At 34.1% G+C, this 18,441-nt stretch overlaps 1 protein-coding gene across 1 annotated transcript in view; it reads right to left on the bottom strand.

Moving 5' to 3' along the window:
• LOC142976588 (C3 and PZP-like alpha-2-macroglobulin domain-containing protein 8) overlaps positions 1-18,441 on the bottom strand; it is a 210,880-nt gene that overhangs the window by 107,353 nt on the left and 85,086 nt on the right. The window contains exon 2 of the mRNA XM_076120021.1: positions 9,370-9,480. Coding sequence (XP_075976136.1) covers positions 9,370-9,443 — 74 coding nt within the window. The 5' untranslated portion in view covers positions 9,444-9,480. The remainder of the gene's footprint in view (positions 1-9,369; positions 9,481-18,441) is intronic.

An 18,441-nucleotide genomic window follows, 5' to 3' on the forward strand; every position in this document is an offset into this window, starting at 1 on the left:
ACATGTTTGTCTTTGTAAGAGGATCATAGGTAGTGCCGGGTTTGTTTGCTTTAAGCATTGCATTTTTTTCCTAGCAGCTACCTACAAGGCGCTTGTTCAATGGATTACATACTGTCATACAAAAACATGCATATATGTATATAGATTTAGTGAAGTTAATAAAACTGCTAAATAAATACTTATTTTTATATTTTCGTTTTATAATATAAATTTTAACAGGTAATTAACACAAAAACGAAATTGTAAATACGTTTACTGATATTTTATTACTCGTAATAAAAAGAGTTCGTGGGAAGTAATTAATGGGTTCAGTGGAACACGGAAGTGGTGGATAATTAAGTAATTAATTATTTTCGTCGTATTATTATCAGTTCCTGGAAATACCTCATTACTTAGCAGATTTAAATTTTGTCCGGAATTAGATTTGATACTACGACAAGACCGATCTAAACGGTGCAGTATAAGACTTCTTATGGCTGTTTTTTAATCGAGAATTGCTCGGTGTAATTATAAGATTTTTATGAAGTCACTAATAAGATTGTGGATGACAATAATTAGTATAATGTATAATAGAATACGGGAATTAACGGGAATTTCCCAGTCAGCCTGCGACCACAGCGAGCGCAACCTGCGCCGAAACGTTAGGCATTTTAAGGTAAAATGCGTGTTCGCGTTAATTCCCGTATTCTATTATACATCAAACATGCAACGCGAGAGTTTAAAAGTTATAATAGCTAGTATGTTTTATGTGAATTATTAGTATGTATCAACCTGTTATCATAATACGTCTTAGTCTTAAATTAATACAAAAGCACGATCTGTACTTAAAATTTACCCTTAAATATTTTCGGAGAAAAGGCCCTTTAGTTGTCCTAATACCTAAATTAGATTTCCAATCTTCACTTCTAATAAACAAACTTGTACAAAATGTTTTGAAACTTGTTCAATATAACAGTGTAAGGGTGTTAGTACACTTCAATTTAGGCGCGAACTCGTGTCAACATTGGTTAATGCCTATATTTCCATAAAATTTGCATCTTATTGGTCCCGAGATGTTTTCATCGACCACTGTATTGTGGAATATTGTTAACGAATTATCGTGATTTATTCTTTTGTTTTAATGTTCCGATTTCAGTTTATTGTTTAGTATTTATTGTTAACTTTTACTGTTGTTGTGTACTGTACAGTAGCTCAATTCTCTACCACTATCGACTTCCGTCTACCGTCTAGCTTTAGATTTTTTTTTGTATGAAAATCTGATCAGTCCCTGTAACGAGCGTCATGGGTACTATTTGCTAGTACATTTAAATGTCAAAATTTTGATACTCGGCAGTACCAACTGTAAAGAATTGCGTTACTGTATTTAATATTTATATGTCTACGAGATTATTTCATCATAGGTTTGACCTTAGCCGGCAGACTTTTTAACCGGATTTAATTTTATCGTCAATTATGAATAAAAATTGTGACTTACTTTATTACTACCGCGCCAATATTGTGTGTAAAAAAAATATTTTTTTGTATTAAAAACACATCTTATATATATATTATGAATTCTATACAAACGCCGCCAGTATTTTCTTTCTTATCATTTTCGAAGAAATCCATTTCACATTACATAACAAATAAAAAACAATATTTTTCTCCGAATTCAATTGTCATTTCCAGTAGCGGTACTTCGGATATGTAAATGACACGTCAGTGGCAGTGATATCGGTGAGCTTTGTTTGATCACATACATACCATTGTGTGTTATATACGTTGCCATGGCAACCGACATGCTCTAACCAGGTAACATGAGCTCATGAGATCAAAGTGTATCTGAAATATCCGACTGTCGATTCAAAGGTTGACGTTCTAAATTAGTTCTCGTTTGATTCGAGATTGAACTAATGTTTCTCGATTCAGATTTAAATTGAGCTGTGAATATGAAAACTTGTCTGGACTAATTTAATTATAGTTGATTGTTCATTCGGATTTATGTGGATAGTATTTATTCCATTATTTCCGTTTTTTCCGTCCATTTTTTTATATCTTAAATCAAAGACCTTTTTCCGGTCTCTGCCTACGTCTATGGAAAGAAAGCATGACTTTCTGTATCTATGTAACAAAGATCTTGAGTTACAGTTTCACGCTGATAACGTGTAAAAAACTTCGAAAAACTACTCGTTCTAATATTATTTTTAACTATATATATAATATCATTGACTATAAGACCAATGTTGTGATAAAGAAGAAAAGGAAACGAAACAACAATGACACCAAACTTCTAATTTTACAACATTGATTGCAAAAAAAAATCATCTGGCGGCAGGAAAAAAGTAAAAGGTATCAAAGAAACTTTCACCTGATTTCTGGGTACCAAACACAACTCTGTCCTAAATAAAGTATTACAAAATCTAAGTCAAGTACATAATTCCAGTAAGGTCAAACAAGAAAGGTCACAGCTCTTGTTACGCACCGTATCATAAACGTGCCTCTATTTAACAGAGAAGCTTGTGTAAATGGACCAAGTTCGCTCTAGCTGAAGCCTTCAACAACCTTCAGTGTTGTATTAAATTCAATATGAAAGTTCACTTGTTTACTACTTGTTGCATTATTTTCTTGTAACTCCGGTTTCAGCTAGTTGGTAAGTTGTAACTAGGTTTGCTTGACGTAACAACGTGTATAAAATAATGATTTTAAGCTTTTAATTTGAAAAGCTAACAGTCCAGAAGCGCGATTCCGTACAATCGGTACCTTTGTGTCGGGAGTTTGACATTTAAAATATACTCCAAAAATAGTTTCTACGATGCCCGCTAGAGGCGCTGAACCGATTGTTGAAGAAAAATTTTCGCGTAAAACAGGCAGAATATCGAAAAAATGATTTCAACACTTGTGAAATCACAACCGTACAGAATACAAACCAAAATGTCGGTAAAATTGATACAGAATCATTTAATAATACCATTCAAACTCATATTTCAAATGAACGACGTAATTTCTGTTCAAAATATGGAAAAACATCGGCAAATGGTACACATCTCGAGGTTTGAACATACGTACAGATCTAAGTTCGTCTTATATTTGCTTTCATACGAGCAAATTGCTATTCACTGGAGCGAGAAGATAATTATTTCTGAAGATGAGTGTTTATTATAAAAGAGGAATTGTAACGAACCCTGTAATGTTTACTTGGAATTGTATGTACCTACTTATTCTCAGTATAAGAAAGAATGTCTAATTGTTAGGAATGAAGTATATGATTTGGCAGTTTTGTGTCTATGTTTAATTGGTGTAAGTAATGATTTTTGTTATTGAATTGTTTTTTGTCATATGCTTTATTCTGCTTGTGGTATCGTTAAGGTAAATCAAAATATTTAGATTAAGTTAATAATACTGGAGTGCCAAAAGCATCCAATAAAATGTAGTTTTTGTGTGAGTAATGAAAGTTATCATTATAACTCATAATATTTTCGTTTTAACAGCGAATTTAATTTGTATTTCGTATGTCATTTACTGACTTCTGTTTCGACTTGTTTTAAGACCCAGAAGGTACAAACATTGTTCTACATATACAGAACAAATACCTTTTTAGATTTTCCACTTCCCAAATTTTAATGTATACATTATGTATGACACAATTTGATTGATTATCATCAACTATCCAGGCATGAATGAGCCAAACTTAATCAATCAGCTACCTTCAAACACTGCATGTACTACACCAAAATTCTGCATCCAATAATTGATTGATTGCTCTTACATCATATAACTACCTATACAATATGTAGGTATGTGTTCTGTTAGCTCATTAGGAGCTGTGACGTCATTTTACTTAGTTAATTAGGCTCTCATAGCACGTACGAGATTACTTACTGATAGTAAACTTTGTATAGATGTTATGTGACGAAGATATTGGTTTATTAAGTTTGAATATCTTTAAATAACATGCACAAAATAAAATTGACTTTTTAGGTATAGACTCTATTCCTATTAGTCCTAACTCATAGGAATAAACACACAGCAATTAGTATGCGTATCATATATCTCAGTCGACAACTAGTGTACGTCAAATCGGTGGTCACTATTCAGTACATGGGAAAAATAGTGTAAAACTGAAATGGTTTACTTTATTATTTACAAAATTAGTTAATCTCTCCTTAAGACTAGAAACAAATTTACAAATTAATCCGGTTTCTTAACAACCTTTTAACATAAAGTTACCTAATTTTGCTCTGGTTAAGTAAGAGAAGGCGAGAAGGAACCCAAAAACCCAACGCTAAGATAATCCTTAAGTATTTTGAAGTCCCAGGAAAAACACGGATATTTGAATATAAGAAAGTTTCACGACAGCATTAACTGTAATCAAAGAATAAACTCCGGGATGCCAAAAAAATCTGATCCTCGAATATTCGTATGTGAAATTCTTTTCAACAAAAAGGAGGCTGACGTCCTTCAAAAATACCGTCGCTTAACCGTCGGTCCCCATACATCAAAGCTTATACCACATAACCATAGGAAAAAACTTCCAGAAGGATTGTCGTTAACAATAAAAAACTTATAGGGGAAACTTTGGAAATCCCTCTCGTTCCGTCCCCTTTCACGAAGTTGCAAAGTTGCCTCAATTAAATAGATGACTTTCTAAAATAAATCGAGTTTTCTAAGCCCTTCGCCGGAGTGACGTGGAGTAGTAAATTTTATTAGCGCGAGGGAAAATGATTAATTGATTTTCTGTGTCGAGGCGCGCCGTGTAACGGGTGACAAACAGAATTCCTACAGGCTGATGCTAATACGTAGCTTAGTGCTTATGATATAGACTTTTCTCTTTTAAGTGTTGGTTTTTAAAGCTTTAATAGATGTCCTAATTTGTTACGTTTATAAAGATCTTGTTACGTTCGAAATGATAGAACTGCGTTAATAAGTTTGCAAGCGACATTTCTGATGAACTTTGAAATTAGGTCAACCGGGTCAAACTAAATTGAAGTTAACTTCGATACAAATTATTCAAGAAATATTAAAATTTAAATGACTCTCATGTATCTAATTGCTCCTCAACAGCAGTTATATAAATTAAGAATCTATGGATGCAGTTTTTATATCATAACATTTACTTTGTTTCTATTTTCATCTATGAATTAGAATCAGCCTGTACTTTATACAAATAGTCAAAGAGTAGACCAAAATGTAAAGACCCTGATTAAATTGAATCCGTGTAACAAGTGAGATGGAAACAGTAATTAAGGATTGTATTTAATTTCGTAGTCGCTTGTCCTATTAACTCGATCAAATAGGCTTAATTACAACTTGAAGTTTCGTTCATCAGATTGTATGGAATTTGAAGCTTGTGTAGATAGTTAATAATATAAACATTGCCTTTCAGAATATGCTGTAGAGTCAATTAGGTAACTGAAATGCTTGACTGAATCGGTCATCTTAGTAAAGATACCATTAAGCGGCAAATATTTGAGTAATTATAATCACAATTCATTAAATTTAAGAAAGTGCGATTTACTTTTTAAGTTCTGTTTTCTAGTTTTTTGTATTTTAATATTTAACCATAAGTCTCATTTTTACAACTTACTTAGTTGATACATTAATATTTCTGTTATTATAGGAAAAGCATTCACTAAAGTGTTTTACATTTTCCTTCAAAAAATCTTCTGAATCTGTCTTAAACATCTTAAAACTTGAAATTCATTTCTCTAGTCAGATAAATGTCGGATGTTACATTATTTACTGTACAAGCGAAATTTGCAGAACATTATAATGAGATGACATCGTGATGCTACGAGTATTCTTACCAAAATCATTAGTAGGATGTCCATCAATCATGACAGCGCTGACTCGAGTACTATAATTATGTACAAAGGGAAAAATATTAATAGATAAGTAAAGCTTTTGGGAATTTGTATTTAGTAACTTGTTGAGTTATTTTGTAGCTTATATACAAAATAGTGTATGTTTTACCTTATTACCATTTTATATTTTAGGTAATAGTCTGATCCAACAAAATGTTTTCCGTTCGGTATGTAGAGATTTAAATGCACGGTAATCATCGAATAACCATCTGCCCTGTGTCCGTTTACGAAAATAAGAAAATAAAATCAGAAATCAAATAAAGTAGAAGTATTCGTAGCTACTTCGTAACAAAAGAAGTATATAATTATAGAATTAAATCACAAAAGAAATGATGCAATTACATATTTACTGATTAAACACTGATTCCATTCACCCCTATTTACTTGCCACAAAAAACCACCAAGTTAACATTTATCAGCTCTCAATGTTACATCACCTATTTGTACTTCATTAACATGACACACAATTAATTAGCCCAAGCTACAAGTATTGATACAAAATCGTTATTAAGCTGACCGAGTGTTTGTAATTATTTGAACAAAATACATGAGATTGGATAATGACTTTCACAGTGACGTGATCGTTTTAATTGGAACCTTGTTTTCTGTTTCATTTTGTTATTTGAATATTTGGTCGGTATGGAATTGGGGTCACTGATGAGTAACGGCAAAAAGTAATCTATACTTTTGAATGTTATATATTAGTGACAATTGCGAATAATAGTAGACAATGTTTTTGTTTATCATTCTTTGGAATAAATCACCCAAACTGGTTTTCTACATAAATGTAAAATTAATCTTTTATACTAACACTAGTACCACAATATATGTAGAGTTCATCAGTGTAACAATGTTACATCTGAATATGATGCTATTTTAAAGAGACGCAACCATTTTTAATTTCTTAACAAGCAATAATATGTAATCAAACATGCTTAATGGGTTGTAAAAGCGATGGAAACTTAAGAGGTTAGACGTAGCACTAAAAAAATAATCATTAGGTTTAAAAGTATGAAGAAAGTAATTACAAAATTTGTAATCTTAATAAATCTTTTAATGTTTTAGTCAACGTTGAACTGCAGTTACAAAGTACCTGTAGAACCGTGATTAACCGGCCAAGTTAAAAAGACATTAACCCAATGACTTCACGGTATAAAATTACCCTGCCAGTCCCCCTTTGTTTGCAAGTCGTTGTACATCGCTGTGGTCTTTTGAAAAATGATTATCTTCAAAGTTGAACTCGTTAAGTATTATCTGGATTACTTTATGCTGAGTTTGCTTTGAATTTATGTTTGTAGTGTGGTTTTAAATGCTTCTGTTTTGTTATTTGTATTATAAATGCCATCAAAAACATTCTGTAAAAACCTCAAGTCTCGCCGTAAAAAGTTGTGAGATCGATATAATACCAAGTCGATTAATCTATTTAATCTCTACTTAAAGGACCTTCTGTCTTAAGTTATTACGTATGTTATTATCATGCCAATTAAAAAAAAAATACCTTTAAAACAAATAGACCGACCTGGCCATCGCATGATTTAATTATTAGTATGTATCACACTACACAGCACGACGAGAAGTTAATGCTCCTGAAATGTTAATGGCGAATTTGTGTTTTCTTGCGATGACCAAGTCGATCTTATTGTTTTAAAGGTATTTTTTTTTAAATTGGCATGATAATAACATACGTAATAACTTAAGACAGAAGGTCCTTTAAGTAGAGATTAAATAGATTAATCGACTTGGTATTATATCGATCTCACAACTTTTTACGGCGAGACTTGAGGTTTTTACAGAATGTTTTTGATGGCATCTCACTTCTTTTTGTAGAGCGAACATAAGTCCAATTTGTATGGAAAGACGTTTTTTTTTCATAACTCAACATATTTTCCTATGGGAATGTTGTTCAGTTTCATGGGCTAAACACCCTTATCCACCCTATACCCCCTCCCCCGTTATGTCTCATATAGTAGGTACCTATTTACACCTATTTATTTTATTTTCTACTGTAATAATAATTCATTAACTGCAAATGTAACCTTGTAATCTTATACATTTATATGGGATTACAAAGTTATTGTTGCAGTTGGTGTATTTAGAAAACTGGACCGAAATTAGAAAATATTAAATTTTTCCCATGATTAAGACACTAAACCCTATTTGTATTCTAAATTTTAAGCTTCTAAGTCTGCTAGAAGTACCTTAGACTTTTGATGATCGGTGAGTCAGTGAGTCAGTGAATCAGTGAGTGACAAAATTAAAAATTTTAACAAGTTGTCATTCCTAAACTACTGGTTCAAATTGACTGAAATTTTAAATATACCGTGTTTATACAATGACTAATTAGTTGCTGAAAATCCAGGCTTCTTGTTTTATCCACAACGAAATTATAGGGGTGTCAAAAATAGCCCGAATTGCTTCGAGAAAAGGATGTTACGGCCGTGCCGCTTTTTTTTTGCTCGACTTGCGGGGGCACTTCCGTGCCCCCAGATATCCCAGATGTGAACAAATCTTTGTTTACGATTTCTGTAGTTTTAATGATCATAAATATTTTTTGAGTTTCAATATCTCAGTAGTAGCCCATAGCTTTGTTACAGGCTTAATCACCAGCAATACGCTAATTTTTCGGCTTTAAATCCATTTTCTTCCGTGAAGAAAAATTTTATTAAGCAACATAAACACAATTTTGTTTCTACCTCAAATTTGAAATCGCTACTTCCGACGAATTTCAAGGAATCCGTATCACGAACATCCGTATCCGAACACAAAAGTTCCCTCACAAAAGTTTCCTTACAACCACGAAACTTACACATCACACCACAATTAAAACACGAAAAAAATACCACCCCATTACGGCACGTCCCACAGCCTAAACACTCATGTTAACAGGTGCAGTATTTAGTACTCGTCAGCCCTCGTATGACGCTTGACACGTTTTCACTTTCCTCCACACCGCCCCACTACCCCAATGAAACCGAGGACCCATTTCACACAAGTACGAACTCGCCGAGTTTTTATATTCAAAAACACGACTCCTTTCAGAAAGGTCAAGTGCCTTTATATTTTTAATTTGTTGCAATGAAAGTGTGAAACTGTTTTTATATGAATTAAATTGAGTTTATTTTACTTTTATGCTGGAGATTTTTCTTATTAAGCTTAGCTGGTTGGTGAACTCTGTTTTTGCGACCTTTTATTGCTTAGAGCATTGAACCGTTTTCAAAGTTATCGGTCATCGACAGGCTATTGAGTAAACTCTGAAAAATTTTGACGTATTTATTGGCTTTCTAAACGTTTTTCTTTTGGTTTGGAAAAAGCAAAAGCTGGGCAAAGGATTTTATTGGCTTAATGCATTTTGATTTTTATATCATAAATATTTTATAAGTGAATTTATTTACTTACACCGCAAGTTGAAAAATGAGCTCTCTGAACATTTGATCGCCCAATACTATTTTTTTTTATACTCAATTCCTCCGAATACACACAGGATAAACTCATATCAAAATCATTTTTAAGGGGTATAAGGGGTACTTACGTGGTGCATTTCCCGGCACTGGCGACGGCGAGCTGCAGCAGCAGAACTGCTACCCACCCGGTCATCTTGTACATGGTCAGAGCATCACCTCCGGGTACCACGCGACTAGATCTGTAATCAAAGAAATCAAGTTTTAATATGTAGTATTCAGTTAGTTTATACGAGAATGAGATATTGGTAGTCTCGAGGCTTCAAAAGTTGAAGAAAACATCAAAATAATATTAAAATAACGTTTTTATAAGCAGATAATTTAACATGTTTTGATTTGTCTCTAAGAACAAGGAGCGTGTATCGTTCAGAAAATTGTTTAACAGCATTTAGAAATTCAATAAAAATGAATTTCAAATATAATTAATATATTACGTTTTGTCCAGATTGAACACTTCTGCCGGGCATACCTTGTTTCGATAGTGCAATGAGTGTCATTCGAAACTTTAAGTCATCGTCGTATATTTATGTACGCCATAAACCCTTTGTTTATCTCTCATAAGTTATTTAGAAGCGCTTTCGCTTCTCACAAGGTTTTCGATTACGCCTCACAATCTAAGAAGCACTTAAACTAACTAAAGCCGTATTTATGATACATAAAACCGTTTTACAACTCGGTGAAACCCGCTGACCAAATACAGAATAGAAATGATTGGGGCTTTTCAGATTGTAGCGAGAAATCGCAGCGATTATCTCTCAGTTCGAGAGAAAGAAATACGTTGTACTTAATCATTCCTTACGATTGTCATCCAATGAAAGGAACTATTTTTTTGAGTGCATCATTAACAATATTAGTATAAACTTTAGCTTAAAAGTTAAAAGATACAAACTTACGTTAAGATTATGAAGGTGTGATATTGACGACCAATATATTTTTCTAGAACAGAACAATACTCTACAATGATTACAAGATGGTACATTCGTAAGTAGTAATATTATAATCAACAATACAACAAGAACAAAAACAGCAGCCTACAACCCGCAGCGACCACACGCACGTCTGACTCAACCCTAACAATTTAGTGACCTTACATTATTTCGCGACGAGAACCAAAACGTGTCATGTGTATTAACGCAGTAAAGAGGACACTGTCATACATTATGTACGGAGTGAAAGCTATTCGCTATTACCGTCTTAATGATGATGATAGGTGAACGGCTAGCTGTGAATATTAAGAGGATGTGAATTGAGAAAAAAGTAACGTTAATTTCATATAGCACCTTTTGGTTGTTTAATAGGGTCTGTTATGAACAGATTCGAAATTTCCATCGTCAGTTTCTTCATACAATACTTTTTGAACAAATAACTAAGCTGATCCTCACCTGAGTTTTCCTTAACATTGTTTCTTTAATTGTAACTCCAGCACTAAGAATTGCTCTTATGTCACGGGGACTTTTACAAACATACGAACAACGGACACAAAGCAAAATCAGACCCGAAATAATTATTTGTGGATCGCACAAATAATAATTGTTCCGTGTGGAAATCAAACCCACGACATCCCGACGCAATGATATCAGCTTAGCGACCTAAACCACTGTGCCACGGAGTTCCTTTTCCTTATCATTATATAATCTGATTATGAATCTTTAGAACAGGTACTCGACTGAATATCCTTCAGTGTCAAAAAAGGTAATGAATACTAAAGATACTTATTTACTGTAGACAACCACAGTCAATTTTATCAATACGACAGCCAAAAATACATTGAAAAGAATATCAAAGAATACTAACAAAATACTTCTTAATACTTTTGACTTCAAATCATTTCAAATACTTATATGTGTGGGTCGTCAAGCTGATTTCGAAGCTTTTCTTTGATCATGTTTCACCAAAATCAATTGGTAATTTCAATTATTTTTATCATACAAAATTTTCCGACAGTATTTAGATCGGATTCCTATCAAACTTGATCAAGAGAGTATGTGGGCTTATAACCTAACCCTCGAAATACTTCGCTCCGATATTGGCAAATCTAGGCAAGTTCAATTTTTGCAAAGCATTTATTTTGATTATATTACGATGTTTAAGTAAAGATTGGTCTACTGTTTCAAGCCTTTTTTTTTGGGAAACTAAAAGGTTTGAGAGTTTATCCATTCTAATATTATAAATGCGAAAGTAACTCTGTCTGTCTGTCTGTCTGTCTGTCTGCTACTCAATCACGCCTAAACTACTGAACCAATTTGCATGAAATTTGGTATGGAGATATTTTGATACCCGAGAAAGAACATAGGCTACTTTTTACCCCGGGAAAATGACGCATTTCCCGGGAAAATTCAGGTGGCGAATTAAGTCGCGAATAATCAATATTATAATGACATTAAAATAACAAAATTCCGTTGTCATGGCAACTGTTTTAATGGCGGATATGCCTTAGCGCGACTTCGTTATATTAAGAGATATTTAAATAATTTTGATATATTTTTCTTGAAAAAAAGGCATATTATATATCATCACGCTACGACCAATAGGAGCAGAGTAACAGTAAAAAGTGTTATAAATACGTGGAAAATTCTGACCCATTCTCTCTTATGTGACGCAAGCGAAGTTGCGCGGGTCAGCTAGTCTATGAAATATATCAAGCGGTCTGATATTACCATTATCTTTTTGAGTAAATAAATTTTATTTTAATTTTTGTTATAATCTAAGCTCGTAGCTAAAGTTTCTAATAAGGCTGCCATAGTAGCATTTTTTATTTATAATCAATATAATGCGTATTTTATCACGTCTTGTTTTCGTGTCTATAGTCAGAAATCAATGACCACCTACGGTCCCTGAGAACTTAATTTGATTTACCATGTGGCTTCAATGCTTGCCTAAAGCATTGCAAAATAAAACAACCAGTTAGCGCAAAACAAAAAAAAATTATATTGTTATTAATTGATGGTCACAGAATCTTCAAACTTATTCCTTTTTAATCCAAACCAACAAATAACTTCATAACAAAACAGAACCCCCAAAAATAAAATCTCAATCGCAAATAAATGCAAACTTTCCCGCTTCAATAACAAAAAGACATCAAAAAAGGGGTAAAGTTGAATAAGGTGTAAATTATAACGAGTATAATAATTTCAGTAGCGGGATAATTACACCCAAGGATGGAAGGATCGATGAACAATTACCAAGGCACCGTGATTAACGGGATCCCTCGCCATTCTCTCATTAATACTACGACTAATTAACGATTTAAATTTATGTTTATGCGACAGTATTAATTGGTTAATTAATTATTATTTAGGACAGTAGTGCTTCGTGGGTAATCTGTTATGAAGATCATGAAAATGGAGAGGGATTTTGTTGAAACGACCATTTCTCTGGAACTACAGATTAGAAAATTTGTTCTTGTGAATTTGAACTACGTTTATAAGGAAGGCTATCCTACCTTACATATTGCTATAAGAGCGAAGTAATAACGAGAGAAAGTCGTGTTATGTTTTGACCAAGGTGTGTTCTTCCGAACTGGCGGTAAATTCACTCTCTGTATCATTGACTATCATAAGTGTCAGCATTTGACCTATACGAATACCTGAATGATTTTATTTTGATAGTTACGCAAAGATACGTTGAAACTGATAAAAACGTATGAAAATGTTGGTCAAATCATCTATTTTTTTTTTTTTTTTTTTTCGCTATTTTTTTTTTTTTTAAAGACAACTCCCGCACTAAGAATTGCTCTTGTGTCGCGGGGACTTTTACAAACATACAAACAACGGACACAAAGCACAACCAGACCCGAAACAATTATTCGTGGATCGCACAAATAATTGCTCCGTGTGGGAATCGAACCCACGACCTCCCGACGCAGTAGTGTTGGCGTGGTGACCTAAACCACTGCGCCACGGAGGCAGTCAATTTTCTAACTACTCTTACTAGTTATATTACAAGAATATGATATCTTATTTAAAACCATTACGGTAATTAAATTAGTTAAAATATAACATAACTCATTTGTATTAGCGATCTTCGAGAAGAACTTCTCTAACAAAATAATTCATTTACGAATTGACTCTTAAAACTTAAGTGCAAAAACAAGGGGAAGTTCAAGAAGGGTGGATCAAAACCGTAGCTATTTATCTATAAAACCCATGGGTTTTATACGCAAAGATAAAGTAAGTAATATCCATGGCTTTTGGCTGGTTTCTAATTAGTGAATACGAATGCAAGCTTTATAATTTGAAACAGTGTATTTATTTCTTTGCAAGTTTCTGCAAACTACAGTATCGTTACCTTTACTTTTCAATTGCATTTATTTATAATCCCTTGAATTATAATATAATGTTAACAAGGCGTGAGTTTAAAATCGTCATAAAAAGTGAAAATTTATCGTGTAATTCCTGATAAACTGGGATGGATATACTATATCATTCAACAGGTTTACACTTTAAAAAAGTAATCGAGGAAGAATAATATAATATCTACATTTGAAATTAATTGTATTCAACAACGTATTTTTGTAAAGAGCATTTGCAATACTGTAACAATGAATCTGTTATACAGGATTAGTTCAACATCAGTTTACATTGATACTAATCCTACTTAGCCTTCGACACACAAGCGTCATCTTTGTTATGCCAAAGCGACATTCCCGATTAATTACCACGCACGACTCAATCTTCAATAAATAGTTCATAGTTCAATCTAGGCCACGAAACACTTATTAGGTCATGACCTAAAATGACCGAAAATAACAAACAATAACAAATTATAGGTCGACAAACAATTCAATCACAATACAGAGTTAACGAGTTCTATTTTGGAAATCAGAGATTGTTCAATACGATATGAATATTGAATACAAAATAATTACAATTTGTCTTTTGTTTATTGCTTTCTTTAGAAATATTGTATTGTAAAGGTTTCTTCGTTGAGATTGTACTTTATAAAATGTGCTTAATGAAAAGTTACGTCGTGAAATTGCTTTGATTTTAACAAATGTGTTCATATTTTGATACAGCAGTCATTTACTTTAAAGTTCACGTCGTCTTTTTTTTATACAGCTGAAGTTTTCTTCGGGTAACGTGTGTGTGCTACGTTTTGCACGGGTGGATATTTTGATATTCAAAAACAAAAAAAAATAAACAAGAAAAAAACATTTACGGTCAATTTAAAATATATTCTTATATTGGTTTGAAGAAAGAGAGAGAGGCGGAAGACTAAGATTGTTTATTTTTATTACAGAATATACAGGGTGTAAATGACAGCTAACCGAAAACTTTACTGGTAAGTTTGTGACACTGTATGCGCGAAATTTACTCCAACGATATTTCTCGGAAATGATTGGTTCCCGAGTTAGTCATTTTTGAGCGTTCAATGTATAGTGAACAACGCGATGTATCTCCGCGCATGCCTACGAGATTTCTGGCGGCGGCGGCGCGCTGAGCGACGACATGTCGCGACGCGTCGTAGGTACATACGCGTACCACCACGTCTATGCGCTCACTAGTATGCAACGCTATCATTAGATAATAAATCTTATGTATCGTTTATGGTAGGTATCGTAAGTAGGCCCGTATGTTACAATAGCTCATAGTAAAATTGTAAGTAGGTAGGTACCTACTTGGCTTACGTGAAATCAAACAATAATAGCAAAACGTAACCAATAATAAGGAAGTGCTAAAACAAATTGTTATCAATGTCTATCAACACGCAAATACCCGGTGTATGGCGAGAGTTTGAGTACCTTTGGATCCGGACGTACAGGTGCAGAGCACGCCGTGCACTTCCACGTGCTTCACCATACACAACACATCAACATTTCTTCCTATTTACGAACACAACTGCACTTTGAAAATAATAACAACAAAAATAATAACAATAAAAACACTAACAACTCAAAACCGGAACAATAACAAGTAATAATAAACAGCAGTTCACACACGACACGACGAATAGGACATAACGAACGACACCGGTGAAGAGCTTCCGTCTTCCGCGAGCGAATTGCTCGAACTATCAAAGAGAGCCGCTGGCGCGGGCGCCTCTCCGCTCACTCGCGCCGCCCCTCGCCCGCGCCACCCGCTCCCTCCGCGCCGTCCGCGCGCGCGCCGCCGATTTGGTGACGAGCGACGAGTTAGGATCCCAGCGAGAGATTAGATTCAATAAAATATTGATGTGGCATTACTATTTTTACTTGTCACAGTTGTTACTGGTTGCATTGTAGTTTTATTCAAATACCAAATAACATTACAAACATTATTGATGTAAGTTTAAAAAACTTTGATATTTATAACATAAAATCAGCTTAAAGTAAATAAAATAAACACGAAACGTTTATTTAATTAAACCATAAAAAATGTAGGTACATAACAATGATAACAATCAATATCCATTAATATTCTTATCAGAGAAACTAACTTATCATAATTCATAATCCCCGGAGAATTACTTAGCATCCATTTTGCCGCATCCCATCTATGTAACATCCACGCGCGGTCGCGGCGTCACGCGTCACTACGGCCATCTACTTTTCGAGTCGCACCGCGCTTGTATGAAGTATGAATGAGCGTGTAAATATCGAATAGAATTTTGCAAGAACAAATGGAACAAAGCGACAATACATGTTAAATTGTTTATTAGAGATTTTTATAGCGCTAAAGAATATCAATAGGATTTTTTGTTGTTCTGTATGTATTTGTACGTGTAATAATAAGATATCACACATTTTAAATCTTATGAATTTACCTTTTATCGGAGAGCGGGATAATTATGTAATTTTCATTTTTAACATAGAACAAATACTAAGTAACGCTGCATACTAGTGAGTGTGAGGCTGACAGCTGTGTGCGTAATCGTGTCTGTGTGGCGCGCGTAGGTAAGCGGCGTGACGTCGACCGTCGCGGCCGGCCGCCGCCGGCGCGGTGTCGTTGGCCGAACAGCTGATAGCGAATTTATACGTTGTTTTAATCCATTGCTGTTTTTTGTGAAAAACAGTAATATGACGATTTTTTTTTCATATTCATGTTGCATTGTGTAGTATTAACGAAATAATACCAGAAAAAATAAAAAAAACGCATAAAAAATCGGAAAAATCAAGAAAAACCCGATGAAAATTTTCAACGCCATAAGCACCAGAATCGTGTCTAAAGTCATTTTTTTTCGTTTTCGGTAGGCTGTCGTTTACACCCTGTATAACTTCGTCACAAAAATATTAACAGTTTTGGGGCATAAAATGTTCACAAAAAGACATATTCATACGTGGCATCTGCATAATGTCATTTCTGTTCATTTTTCAATTCCTTTAAATTAATGCTCAGTCAGTACAAATTCTTGTATCAGCCTCAATCGTTTTCAATTAAAACCCCTTCATAAAATACAACTTAAAAGGTCCGAAACATAAAAAGGAGTTATCAATTCCAGACTAACTCCTTGAATTAATTACGAGTGTATTCGTGACTGGAAGTTTGCCTTGAATTAAGAGCTTGATCCTAAATTACTTAATTACAACAACAAAAGGTCGTTTTGTTTCGCAAAAAATAATACATTATACAAACTTTGTTCGGGATTAACGTTTGAGAAATACTTTTTTTCGTTCTAGAACGGTTTAAGTTTGACTTTGAATTCTAATATTAAATTCTGTTTTGAAATGGAGCTCATTATTTTGCTCTTGTTAAGGAAAAGTAAAATGTAAAGTTCTACTTAATACTACGAGCATCGAGTTCTACTGTTGTCCTCGTCGGTACTATCGAGCATCGGGAGTTTGTCATTTAAACAATTTTTTTTTTTTTTACCTTTAGATTTTTATACAGAATTTACCGATAGCTAGTAGCCAGTTGCGCTCACCGGTCGGTAAACGATCTGTGGGTTAAGCAAACCTTGGCGCGGTCATTCCATAGATGGGTGACCGCATAGTGGTATTTGAACAGGGCGTCTCCATGCTTCGGAGGGCACGTAAAAAGTTGGTCCCGGTTGTTGTCAGTTAAGATAACAGTCGTTAAGCCACGTCAAAGGCCTTCGGGCGGCTTGAACAACTTTGACACTAGGTTGACCACTAACCATACGACAAGAAAAAGACCAATAGCTAGTCGGCTGTCGGTACTCGTTAGTAGAAGGGATTGTGAATTGGGTGATTTAATTTAGAAAATTATTGACTCTGATAATATAATCGACAAACTCACTCGTAAACTTTTATACTCGTGTAAAAGTGTCTACGAAGAAAATTAATGTGTCGTGTTAAAACCTTCTATAAAATTACTGTGATCACGAATTTCCACATCGGAAAGCATTCAAAAGACATAAAAGAAATAAAACGAGACCTCACATTTTACAAAAAAGCGTAAACTACGTCGACATAAACCCTAGTTCACAAAGGTGCTAAACAGTTAGGGTTGTCTCAAACAAGGATTTGAATTAGGGTTGGTCCTCAGCTGCAAGAGACAGGTAAAAACATAAATTGCATGAACCCTTTGGGCACGTATTACAAAAGTGCCCTTCTGGGCCGGGCAACGACGTAAGGCGGTAATGTTAGTGAAGCCGTGAAAAGATAATTAATTGTGCTTTTCTTCCGCAACCCTTGTAGGAATGTGCGTGAGTTTAAAAAGGTTGGACGAAGTATGTTACGTGATGGACGTTCTTCCTTTCTTTAAAGAAATCTAAATATTTTACAAACAAAAGCTTTTTAATAAATCCACACGAATAAAAAAAGGTTTATCACATGCGACAATCCTTTTCAGCAATTTTCTTGCCATATATAAAATAGACAGGCAAATCAGATTACTTTAATTAAAAAACTAAACAAATCATTGAAGGCCGAGCTCACCCACATACCCCTACAAAGACGTCCGAACTACTCACAGATTAACAAAAGTCCGTCACCTGCAAAACGTCCCACGTAAGATCCTCTATCAACATCCCAAGACAACACAACAGATTGTGTAATCTCAAAAACATTTAATTAAGCGATCTTACTTAAAAAATTATGCGTGCCGTTTAAAAGGATATAAAAACGTTTTGTGACGTCACAGGCCAGTGTCAGTGTCGCAATTTATGCGACAACTTTTTGCGACACTTTTATTAATTAGCCGGGGAGATCCCTCCGAGGGCTTGCTTCGAGTTAATGACGATACTTGGGAGCTAAAAACGGAAAG

Source organism: Anticarsia gemmatalis, chromosome 11 (assembly GCF_050436995.1).
Source record: "Anticarsia gemmatalis isolate Benzon Research Colony breed Stoneville strain chromosome 11, ilAntGemm2 primary, whole genome shotgun sequence".
Lineage (NCBI taxonomy): Eukaryota > Metazoa > Arthropoda > Insecta > Lepidoptera > Erebidae > Anticarsia > Anticarsia gemmatalis.